Source organism: Macaca nemestrina, chromosome 10 (genome assembly GCF_043159975.1).
Source record: "Macaca nemestrina isolate mMacNem1 chromosome 10, mMacNem.hap1, whole genome shotgun sequence".
Classification (NCBI taxonomy): Eukaryota; Metazoa; Chordata; class Mammalia; order Primates; family Cercopithecidae; genus Macaca; species Macaca nemestrina.
Window position 1 is genome coordinate 119,326,172 of NC_092134.1, and position 12,956 is coordinate 119,339,127.

At 35.2% G+C, this 12,956-nt stretch overlaps 1 protein-coding gene across 1 annotated transcript in view; it reads right to left on the reverse strand.

The window, feature by feature from the left end:
* LOC105492111 (ethanolamine kinase 1) overlaps window positions 1–12,956 on the reverse strand; it is a 61,976-nt gene that overhangs the window by 37,591 nt on the left and 11,429 nt on the right. Inside the window, exon 2 of the mRNA XM_011759028.2 lies at window positions 3,386–3,645. Coding sequence (XP_011757330.2) covers window positions 3,386–3,645 — 260 coding nt within the window. The remainder of the gene's footprint in view (window positions 1–3,385; window positions 3,646–12,956) is intronic.

Genomic DNA, 12,956 nt, shown 5'->3' on the forward strand with positions numbered 1-12,956 from the left:
GAATAGCCAACACAATATTGAAAGAGAAGAACAAGTTGGAGGACTAACACTACCTGACTTCGAGACTTACTATAAAGTTACAGTAATTAAGGTAGTGTGATATCTGCAAAAGATTAGACAAACAAATGAAGAAACAGAATACAGAACTCAGAAATAGACCCACATAAATAGTTAACTGATTTTTGAAAAGGAGCAAAGGAAATAAAATGGAGAAAAGACAGACTTTTCAATAAATTGTGCTGAACAACTGGACCTTCACATGCAAAAACATGAATCTAGACGTATACCTTACACCTTCATTAAAATTTTGTCAAAATGGATTGCAGACCTAAATGTAAAATCCAAAACTAAAACTCTGTGAGAAGATAACATAGGAGAAAATGTAGATGACCCTGGATTTGGCAATGACTTTTAAAAAACGACAACAAAGGCATGATCCATGAAAGGAAGAACAGATAAGCTGGACTTCATTAAAATGAAAACTTTCTACTCTGCAAAAGACACTGCCAAGAGAATAAAAAGATAAAGCACAGACTGGAAGAAAATATTTGCAAAACTCATATCCAATAATGGATTATTATCCAAAATACACCAAACAGCTCTTAAAATTCAGCAATAAGAACACAAACAACCCCATTTCATCAAAGATACACAGATGGGTAAATAGGCATATGAAAAGATATTCCATATTACGTATCAGGGAAATGCAAACAAAAACAATACGATACCTATACATTTATTAGAATGACCAAAATTCAAAACTCTTACAACACTAAATGCTGGTGAAGATGTGGAGCAACAGCAACTCTCAGTCATCGCTAGTGGAAATGTAAAATGGCACAGCCATTCTGGGAAAGTTTGGCGGTTTATTACAAAACTAAACATACTCTTACCATACAATCCAGCAATCATGCTCGTCAGCATTTACCCAAAGGAGTTAAAAATTTGTATGTCTACATTAAAATCTGCATAGAGATTCTTATAGCAGCTTAATTCATAGTTGCTAAAACTTGGAAGCAACCAAAATGTTCTTCAGTAGTTGAATGAACAAAATAGATTTGGTGTACATCCAATGAAATATTATTCAGCACCCTGAAAAGAAATCTGCCAATAAGCCATAAAAAGACATGGAAGAAACAAATGCATATTACTAAGTCAAAGAAGCCAATCTAATGAGGCTACTTAATTAAATGACTCCAAATATATGACATTCTGAAAAAGGCAAAACTGGGAAGCAGTAAAAAGATCAGTGGTTGCCACTGGTTAAGGGGAAAAGAGGGATGAATAGGCAGAGCACAGAGGATTTTTTTAGAGCAGTGAAACTCCACTGTATGACACTATTAACAGTGGATACGTGCATTATGTATTTGCCCAAACCCACAGAATGTACATCACCAAGGGTGTACCCTAATGTAAACTGTGGACTTTGGGTGATAATGGTGTATCAATATAGGTTTGTGTATTATAACAAAAGTACCACTCTGATATTCATAATGAGGGAGGATGTCTGTAGAGGATGTATCAATAAAAAATATGTCTTTAAAAAGATCTAAGTAGAGAAAAATAAACAAAGGCTTTGGCATTTTGGAAAGAAATAATATATAAGTAGATCTAACCAAAAAGCATAGAAAAGGATACTTTTACTGAAAACATGTTTATAACATTGTATCAAATACCAAAGTCGGCCTTGACAAACCTTCACTGTTCTTGATCAAAAACTATAATTTATTTTTTCTATTTGAGGTTACTGAAAAAGATAAATCATGTTTTACTCTTTGCTTTAGTTAGAAGGAAACTCATGTGGCCTTTCTCTAGGAACTTCATGAAATATGTTTTTGTATATATACAAAACCAGCTTTGGGGGGGATCCAATTTATGCATCTATTCATTTTTACTGCTGTTATATAGGTATTTGCCAACCACTGTGAACAGACTGAGGATTTATAAATACATGCAAGCCTAAAGATTACCGAACAATTGATATACAGTAAACACAAATGTATTAATCAGAATCTCTTAATACATCTAAAGATCAGACTCATGTAAAAGTAGAAAATATATGTAATGGCTAAAAACTAGGGTTTGAACAGATTTCTATGCCAAAATATTTTAATATATTATTTGATATAGGTTTACAATAGGTAAGTGACACTGGTACATTCCATTTTTACCAGTTTATTAACTTAGCAATTCTTAAACTATGATCAGGGAGCCCCTGGCCATCCAAAACCCTTTCAGGAATTTTGTAAAGTTGAAACTATTTTCACAAGATATTATTTACCTTTCTCACTCTCATTCTCTCACAAGTGTACAGTGTAGTTTTCAAGAGGTTACATGATATGTGATAATTTCATCACAATGACAGCTAACAGGACATGTACTTGATATTCTTTTATTCTAAAAAATTTGTTTTAGTATCTAATATGGCAAATATTAATAAACGTTAATCAAATATTAAAACAAAGCTCTTTGGGCACCCAGCCTCAAAGAGCTATAAAGAGGTCTTGAGACCAAAATGGTTGCGAACTGCTGCTTTAACCTATGAAGTAACCTGCTGTTTTCCAATCAAGACCATTTTCTAGGCCGGGCGCGGTGGCTCACGCCTGTAATCCCAGCACTTTGGGAGGCCGAGGCGGGCGGATCACAAGGTCAGGAGATCGAGACCACGGTAAAACCCCGTCTCTACTAAAAATACAAAAAATTAGCCGGGCGCGGTTGCGGGCACCTGTAGTCACAGCTACTCGGGAGGCTGAGGCAGGAGAATGGCGTGAACCCGGGAGGCGGAGCTTGCAGTGAGCCGAGGTCACGCCACTGCCCTCCAGCCAGGGGGATAGAGCAAGACTCCGTCTCAAAAAAAAAAGGCCATTTTCTAGAGTTTTCAAGAGCAGAAAGAGAATTTAAGTTGGCAATTTTGGAAAAATGATCAAGCATATATGACATTATTCTTTATAGAAAGCACAATAATAATGAACAACTTAACAAAGAATTGTTAACCAAATTAATAAAATTTTACTAAGCGAGAACTCTGAAAACATGAATAATTAAGTAATAAGCAATTGTTAGTAACAAATGTATAACACGTCAACTCAAATACTAACTCGAAAACACTAAGCAGAAGCCTCGACTCTCTGCAGCTGGTTAATCCAAAAGCTCTTGTAGTTTTTCCTTTGCAAAGAGTCAGTGACGAGAACTGCAGATATAAAGAAATTTACTTCTTTCTTTTTAGGGAAAACAAGAACAAAGACAAAAACCCTAGCTAAAGAAAGTTTCTAAGTTAACCAAATAGTTGTTCAAACAAAGAAAAGGCAATTTTAAAAAATATTTCCTTAAGGCACTTAAATGCCCATATTTTTCAAAAGGAAAAATTCAGAAAAAATGTATGTACCTGAAAATGGCTGGATTGCAGACATGCTTTGGATCCAATGCTTCGCCTTGTATAAACTCATAGCATAGTCCATTATTGAAGGTACAGTAGAGTTGTGGTGCACACCCATGAGCCTGCAACACTCGAAAACTCTTTACTTCCTCATCTCGATCGACTAATAACTCAGTCTTATTGCCATAAATTCTCACCAGGACTACATCCTCCATGGTATTTCCCACGTAACAGCCAATAAGTTTATTTGTGATTCCATCTGTGAAGAGCTGCCAAAAATAAAAATTAAAAATGGGGGGAAAAAAGGAATTATCTATCTTTACAGAACAGGAGATAAATTGAAAATCATGAGTTAAATACTTATTAAAGAAAACACCAACTTCTTAACATAAAAGAACCATCTTTGAATACAATTTTATTTAACATCTATAATTTTAATTCTATATTTAAACTAAGGGGACAACTAATGTTAATATGTTGCCCTTAATTCATATAACATGCCTTCCTTGATCCAAAGTGTTAATTATTCACTGTCTTCAATATTTCTATATAACTTTTTTGATACATGCCATTTCTTACAGTCCACCTTGTATCACAATCTTTGCACATCTGTGTGTGTATATGTGTGTGTGTACACATACAGGGAATCTCTCCTATGTCCAACAGATCGGAAAGTCTCTGAGAATGGGAACACTGCCCTATTCCTGGTATGGTTCATTACTTATAGAAGTCCTTAACAACATTCATAGACTTGTTACTAAATATACAAATATAATCTACCATAATTTAATTATGGCAAATCTCCAACTTACTAAAAACTCAATTTTAAATATTAATTTTAAAGATTATCTAACATAACATGCATTAAACATTGTGTTATGCACTCAGGGTATAACAGTTTTGACTATTATAATTTAACCACTATGGCTATAAACAAAAACACAACCTTACAGAAAGACAAAAGAGGTAAGTAGAGATTTCTATGGTATTTTTTTAAATGAGACTTTGGGGCTTGTCAAGACCTTTAAGTCAAGTACTTTAAATCCTTTTTTAGATCTGAGCACAGAAGGTGTATTTCAAAAGGAAACAGGTGATTAGCAACACTAATTATAAAAGTCTATTAAAAATTATAATTTTCATTTTCCTCTGTATTAATCTGACACTAGAACTAACACTTCACTTCTATTATAATTCAGAACTTTTGGAGGCTCCCAAGTGGAACAAAGGGAGAAAAGAAGAAAGCGAAAGCAAGAATTCAGGACATTTTTTCCATGTCAACAGGGCAAGAATAGGAAAAAAGAACAGAAGTTTTAAAAGTATGTATACACATTTAACTAATGCTTGAGAAAGAGGGTAACTATTTCTATCTCAATTAGACTGATATGACATTAAATGACATATGAAAAAAGATGTCAAACTATTTACTAAAACTATTAATAATATACAACTAACCAGTGTTGAGATAATGGTTTTTATTATATATAGGTCTTAGCTGTTACCTTTATTCACATAATGCAGTAAAACTTCATGAACTAGTGTAAAGGGACTTATTTTGAATATCCCCATTTTTTAGATATGTGCATACTAGTGTTGCTTTCCACCTAGATTTCAAAAAGACTGTATGAAAGACACTGTCAGGAAGTATATATACTTAAAATGAGTATTTTTTTTATCATAATTGTAATTTTATTAAAATCTGCAATGAAAAACATGTTACTTCTTATCACAATGCCACTATCAATTCACACATGCTGTTCTGTAACTTCTTCAGATGTCATAGATAAAATATTTCAAATACAGTAATAAAGATTGAGAAACCTTTTAACATTCTGAAATGTTTATAATGAATGAAACTCTGGGCTCCTCAAACTCCAGAAATCATCATCTCCATTTTCTGAATCTTCACAGCAAATAGTAGGTGCTTAATACTTAATACTAGGTGCTTAGCACTAGAACTCATATAGTTACCAACATTAATGTCTTCATCCAGCTTATAAAAATTGCATTCTCGGGAGGCTGAGGCAGGAGAATGGCGTGAACCCGGGAGGCGGAGCTTGCAGTGAGCCGAGATCTGGCCATTGCACTCCAGCCTGGGTGACACAGCAAGACTCCGTCAAAAAAAAAAAAAAAAAAAAAAAATTGCATTCTCTTGTTCTTGCCTATAATGATCAAACATATCCCTAAATTGACCATGCTATATTATAAACATTTATTTGTGCAAACATAAAAAGATGTATACATTTAAGGGCTAGAGACAGATATGATTACTCAATACAGATTACTAAACACTAATTAAACATATATAAAGATGACAGTGTCACAACTCCAATGACCCTGGCCCTAACTTTCTGTATTGCGCAACAGCTACATAATTGGCAATGAAATGATAGGCAAAGAAACCTCTAGAATGAAAAGATATGTGAATAATATAATTCCACATTTATCAAAATATTTTATGTATAAAGATTTATTTGTCTACAAAGATACTAGGTAGTTTAAATCTTGTTTCTTTATTTTTTTGTTTCTCTGTAAGTAATTTAACCTTTTATCTTTTGGCTTATGTATGTTTACTAACTTGTATTTTTACAGCAATGAACCTGGTTTACTAGTGGAAAAATCAGTAGCAAAACAATGGCCTGGCACTCAGTAGGCCTTGAAGTCATGCTGAACATAGTTTTACAAAACATCAATATTCAACATCAGATGAGGTCACTCTGTGATTATAATGGATCCAGAAAACAACAAAACTACTCTGTAATCATGTCTGAAGGTGGAAAAAAAATACGAACTTTGTCCAAATGACAAAAATTACCAAATATCTCCTTATCCTGGCTAATATGAGTGACTGCTGCTCTTTTCCAGTCAAACTTTGGCCCAGCTTCATTTCTTCAGCCTTCTAGGTAAGATTAAGATACCCCTAAGTCATAGACTTATCCCACTTCCTTCCTGACAGCATCCAATCCAGAGAATACCCTGTTTACCTCGAACCCTCCACCAAATCACAGACAAATCCCCACCATTCTCAATGATGTAGTTCTCCCTCACTGCAGTGAGTAATAAACCCAACTTCTTCAGCTACAGGTGAGTTTCTACCGGTCTCTCACTGGAGAACAATGACTTCAGTTTAAAGATGTACAGGTAATACTTCTTACCTTTGCATTGTTCCCACCTCATATATAAACCACAAGTAACTCAATGTGCTGAACCATCTAAAATATGCTATTAAAATACACTATACACACTCTAGCTATGTATACTATCTTAAATATATACTAGAAATATAAAATTCCACCTCAGTAGAGGTGAGACAAAATATAAATCTTAGTGAGCTCCTTTTAATGGGGCTTATCCTGCACTATTTGTTAAGTATTTCACACGGCAGTAGTTGAGAGGATGAGCTACAGAGCCAGAGTTTGAGTTTGAATCCCAGCTCTGTTACATACAAACCGAGTAAACTTAGGCAAGTCACTTACCCTCTGTGTGTCTCTATCTCATATATAAAATCAGTATATTAGAATCTACTTCTTGCATTGCTCTGAAGATTAATATGTTATATACATAAAAGTACTTAGAACAGTGCTTGGCACTCAGTAAGCTTGTAAATGTAGCCAATTATACATTTAAATTTCAATACAAAACAGCAAAATAATGTTGAAATTATAAAATAATTAAGACTAAAATATATGTTAAAACAATATTTAAAAACAATACTTTAAATATGTCTCTAAAAGTAGCTTAAATCCAAATAGCTAAATGTTAAATATCATTTCTGGGCAAATTCTCTTTCACATCTAAAAAAAAAAAAAAGGCTTTCAACTTAGTTAGAAATGCCATTCAATGTTACTCTCTCAAGTTAGTATTACCCTGTATGCATTTGGTTTTGCACGACGAATTATATCCCGTTAAACTTTAATCCCTAAAATGTATACTACTAAGCTAGTAAATTTAGCTACTAATCACTTCTAATCTTTAGTTTAAATATTAACATCTTTTAAATACTAGGAAAATTAATAACGGATTCTCAATTTGTTCTCTGCCTTACCTCATCACGTAATTTTTAAAAACAACATCTATATTGGTTAAAAATACAATTTAAACTTACCCTTTAACAAATTCCAACAACCCAGGAGTCTATTTTTTAACTGCTTAATATTGATGAAGTTATCAATGTTACTATGAAAATTGGCAATTAAGTAGAATTAAGCGTTTATCCTACATTTTATGTAAACCACATTTCATAATATCCAAACTGCTCTAATTAATGAGAGAAAGTTATGTACCAAAGAATTCCAGTTGACAAATGTGGAGGATACAACAGAAAAAGTATTTAGGAAACAATCTTCAATGAATAAGACCATTAGATGAAAGATTGACAGGTAATTTTATAATGGTAGGAGTCATTTGTCACCTCCTGATTTCAAGAAACAATCTGACATGTTATACCTTCTGATGTGATGCAATATGAAATATACTGCACTACCCATGATTTGAAATCTAATCAAGCTTCTAGATCTTCTCTCTTTTTTTTTTTTTTTGACAGAGTCGTGCAGTGACTCTCCTGCCTCAGCCTCCCAAGTAGCTGGGATTAAGGCACCTGCCACTACACCTGGCTAATTTTTGTATTTTTAGTAAAGACAGGGTTTCCTCATGTTGGCCAGGCTGGTCTAGAACTCCTGATCTCAAGTGATCCACCCGCCTCAGCCTCCCAAAGTGCTAGGATTCCACGTGTGAGCCACGATGCCCGGCCAGATCTTCCTATTCCTAAGAAACACCACATGGCTGGCCACAGTGGCATGAATGCCTATAATCCCAACACTTTGGAAGCCAGGAGAATCACTTGGGGTCAGGAGTTCAAGATAACCCTGGCTAACGTGGTGATACCCCGTTTCTCTAAAAAAAAAAAAAAAAAAAAAAAAAAACACCACAAAGAGGAACAACAAAAAATATACAAATCCACAATGTGGGTCTTTCTACACAAACGCCCCACCAATAGTCAATAGTATGGCAGTCTAGTTTACGGAGGCTTAGGAAACACACAGATGCATCTAGTTTGTTTCCTAACTCAAACAAATATGTATAAAAATATTTTTTGAGGTAAAATTTTATTATGAACTGGCTATTAAACAGTACTTAGACATTACTACTAATTTTGCTCGGTGTTATAATGGTGCTGTGATCATGTAAAAAAAAAATTTTTTTATGTTTACAAATGCATATGGAAATACACAAAGACAATGACAAGGTCTGACTGAGATTTGCTTTAGAATACTTTAAAGGGGTTAAAAACCAAATGAAGCAAATATGGATTCTGGATAATATACGAATATTTTATTCTCTCAATTTTGAGTATGTTAGAAAATTATAGTTTTTAACTTGCATAATACAACTAATCAAAGTGTAAGTGAGGAACTCTAGAGCTTCTATTAGAGAATTACAAAATATAAAAGATCAAGGAGAAATTCTAGAGTTTCTATTAGAGAATTACATAATATAATATAGCACAAGTATGTAACATTCACTTGCTAGCAGATTCCAAAACAAGTAAATGATAAAACTTAAAGACAGGCCGCGCATGATGGCTCATGCCTGTGATTCCAGCACTTCAGGAGGCCGAGGCAGGTGGATCACTTCAGGTCAGGAGATCGAGACTAGCCTGGTCAATATGGTGAAACACTATCTCTACTAAAAATACAAAAATTAGCTGGGTGTGGTGGTGCATGCCTGTAATTGCAGCTACTCACGAGGCTGAGGCAGGAGAATCACTTAAACTCAGGAGGCAACGGTTGCAGTGAGCCAAGATCGCTCTACTGCACTCCAGCCTGGGAGACAGAGTGAGACTCCGTCTCAAAAAACAAAACAAAACAAAACAAAACACCTTAAAGACAGGTTAAAAAGGGGGAAAAAAAGTTAAAAGGTCCAAGTGTTATGGGACGGAAAAATATATTATGCGGGCATGTATCCCACCCACTTCTAGAGGCCAACTTCTTTCTCCTTCCCTTCTCTGCCAAATTTCTTGCAAGAGAATTTTGTATTCAATTATTTCCACTTCCAAACCTACCATCTGCTTTTTTTTTTGTAATTTTTATTTTTATCAATCAACAGTAGACCTCCTGCTAAACTACTTTTCAACTCTCATGCTATTTAATTCCTTATTTTTAAATACCATTCTTAAACTGCTTTTCTGTAAAGTCTACACATTATCTGAGACTTCTTATGAGACTGAGCTTTCTTATTTTCTTCACACATATACTCTCTCTCTCTCTCTGTCACTTCTCCTATCTTCCTCTACCCAATATAAGTATATCAGATTTTTTATTTTATCAATCTTCAATTACACTATTTTGTACACATCCTGCCAAACCCCAACATGAGATATACTGTAAATTTCCTTTCCGGATAGTTTGTTTCCTCTTTAACTAATAACTGGCTTATTTTCTTATTTGCTTACTTTTTAATATACCTATTTGTACTCTCTATATTAGTGACTTTCAAATTGGGCTATAAAGCCCTCAAGGAATGGGAATGGGAATCCAAGTGGGCAAAAAAGCTCTGCTATATCCCCAGCACATACAAACGCACATGTGCGCGTATACTACACTACCACCATCTTGCCCTCGTTTATTTCACATATACATGACACTTGGGGACAAAATTTTATTTAAACAAAGAATTCTAACCCTATAGAAAAGGTTGAAAATCACCGATAAAAATCATCTAATGGGCCACTTTCACTCTTGGCCAAGGCAAAGTAATGGGGACAGGATTTACCCTTTTACTTGAAACAACCTCTCTCCCACAAATAAAAACCAGACAAAACATATGAAGTAACAATTTTTAAGACAATGGACTTTAGAGAGAACAGTGATTCCTGAGAGATGGGAAACAAACAATATGAACTCTATGATTGCCCCCAGCTTAATGTCTTGAGAGAATTCTCAGGTCCCAGCAAAGGGAAAGAGAACCCAGATGGAGCTTGTGTGGACTTCATTAATTGAGATAAACTGAGCATCAGAGAATATCAAAACAGCTAGAGTATGCAGGACAGAGTAGTAAACCGGAAAGACAGGGAGACAGACAGAAAGGAGACAGCACTCTAGAGGATCTGCAAATGGCCCCACTGTATCCCCTTGGTATCCGAGGGGATTCATTCCAGGACCCCACCCCCACAACACCACCAAAATCTACAAATGCTCAAGCCTGTTAAATTTTGTTTTACATTTTTTTGTTCGTATTATTTTACATGTTCTGAAAGTCTGTTATATAGAATGATGTAGTATTTGCACATAACCTATTTATATTCTGCCACACACTTTAAATCATCACTAGATTACTTACAATACCTAATACAATGTAGATGTTATGTAAATAGTTGTTATACTGTATTGTTTAAGAAATAATGACAATAAAAAATATCTACACGTGTTCAGTACTGAAACAACCATCTTTTTTTTCTCTTAATATTTTCAATCCGCAGTTGCTTGAATCCACGGAGGCAGAAGCCATGGATATGAAAGGACAACTCTATATGCTGCTTACAAAACACATAGAGAAGTTGATGTAGCTAGCTATCTTATAACAGATAAAATAGACCTTAATGAAATATTACTAAAGATAAGGAGGGACATTTTGTAATGACAAAGGGATTGATCCACCCAGAAGATATAAAAATTCTAAATGTGTATGCATCCAACAATACAACTTCAAAAGATACAGAGCAAAAACTTACAGAATTAAACAAATCCCATAATAAATGTAGGAAATTTGAGCACACCATTCAAGACCTCAATTTTAATTTTTTTAATGTTTATAGATAACACTATTTTTTTACAAGACCTCATTTTTTTGAGCAGAGAAAAATCATTATGTAGTAAAAGCTCTAAACAACAAAATTAAAAATCCAAATTAACTGACATACACAGAAGCCTACACTCAACAACAGAATATTCTTTTTCTTATCTTTTTTTTGAGAGGGTCCCACTCTGTTCACCCAGGCGGCAGTGCAGTGACACAATCACAGCTCACTGCAGCCTCAACCTCCCAGGCTGAAACAATCCTCCCACCTCAGCCACCCGAGTAGCTGGGACTAAGGCGTGCATCACCACGCCCGGCTAAGGTTTTGCATTTTTTTGTAGAGACAGGGTTTTGCCATGTTGGCCAGGCTAATCTTGAATTCCTAGAGTCAGTCTGCCCACCTCAGGCTCCCAAAGTGCTGGGCCGTGCCCAGCCAAGAACATACTTTCTTTTCAAGGCTACACAAAACATTACCAAAATTGACTATGGGCTTCATTATAAAGCAAGCCTCAACAAATATCAAAGGATTAAAATCACTTAGAGTATCTTCTCAAACTACAGTGGATATGAGTTAGATATCAATAACATACACACCAAATAAAGCCGGTTAAGATAATGAATTTTTATGTTTTTATAACAATTTTTTTAAAAAATTAAATATGCATCAACTCAATGGAAAGGAATCAAATACACATGTAAAATAAGTGAGATAAAGAAAAAAAACACCACAATGGCAATTAGAAAACATTTTGAACTAAATGATAATAAACACATATTGTCAAGCAAGTGGTATCTGTAACCTAATATCAACACTAGAAGTCTTAGAACTTCTTTCTGTTCATTGTTTCTTGGTATCACAGTCACCAAAGAACACACGATGCGCAGTCAAGCACTGCATGGAACAACGCTTTACTCACACAGAGAGGAGACAAAGCAAGATCAGCTTCAGTAATGGGTGCTGGTCTCCCATGGTGGGCAAGTGCCTCCCAGCAGCTGATGCCAACAACTGGCCTACACAAACCCCTCCTGGGCTACAGCAGACCAACCCCATCCCTCCATCCCCTCCCCACTGGGGAGACACTGTAGGTGAGCCAGGTGACATACGACACACATGCTGAAGCAGAGCAAAGGAGTACACACTGAGTCGAAAACAGGAAAAAATATTCCCACATAGGAAAAAATAGGTCCAGCACAGGCTATGAGGACTCTTACCTCTCGGTAAGAAAGTGTTTCAGGCCCAAAGCCCATTTCTATTTGGTGAGAAGGGATGGAAGGACTGCGTGCATGAGACTGCCTTTCCCAACACAAGTCAAGACTTGTGGATACTTACAAAGACATGTAATGAACAATATATTAGAAATTTAAAAGGCAAAAAATTAGTGCTTCCAGCTCAAGAAGCTAGAAAAATAACAGCTAATTAACCTTCGAAAACAAAAAAAGGATTAGGAAGGAAATAACGAAGGACAAAACTATCAATAAAATAGAAAAACTCAACAGTCAAAAATTGTTATTTTTTAATAACTTCAAAAATAGCAAACTTTTGAAAACTTCAAAAGTTTGAGATGTGATGGTTCATGCCTGTAATCCCAACACTTTGGGAGGCCAAGGTGGGCAGACTGCTTGAACTCAGGAGTTCAAGACCAGCCTGGGCAACATGATGAAATTCCATCTCAAATAAATAAATAAATAAATAAATAAATAAATAAATAAATAAGCTGGGCATGCGGCGAGCACCTGGTCGAGGCTGTAGTGGGCCATGATAGCACCACTGCATTCAATCCCGGGCAAC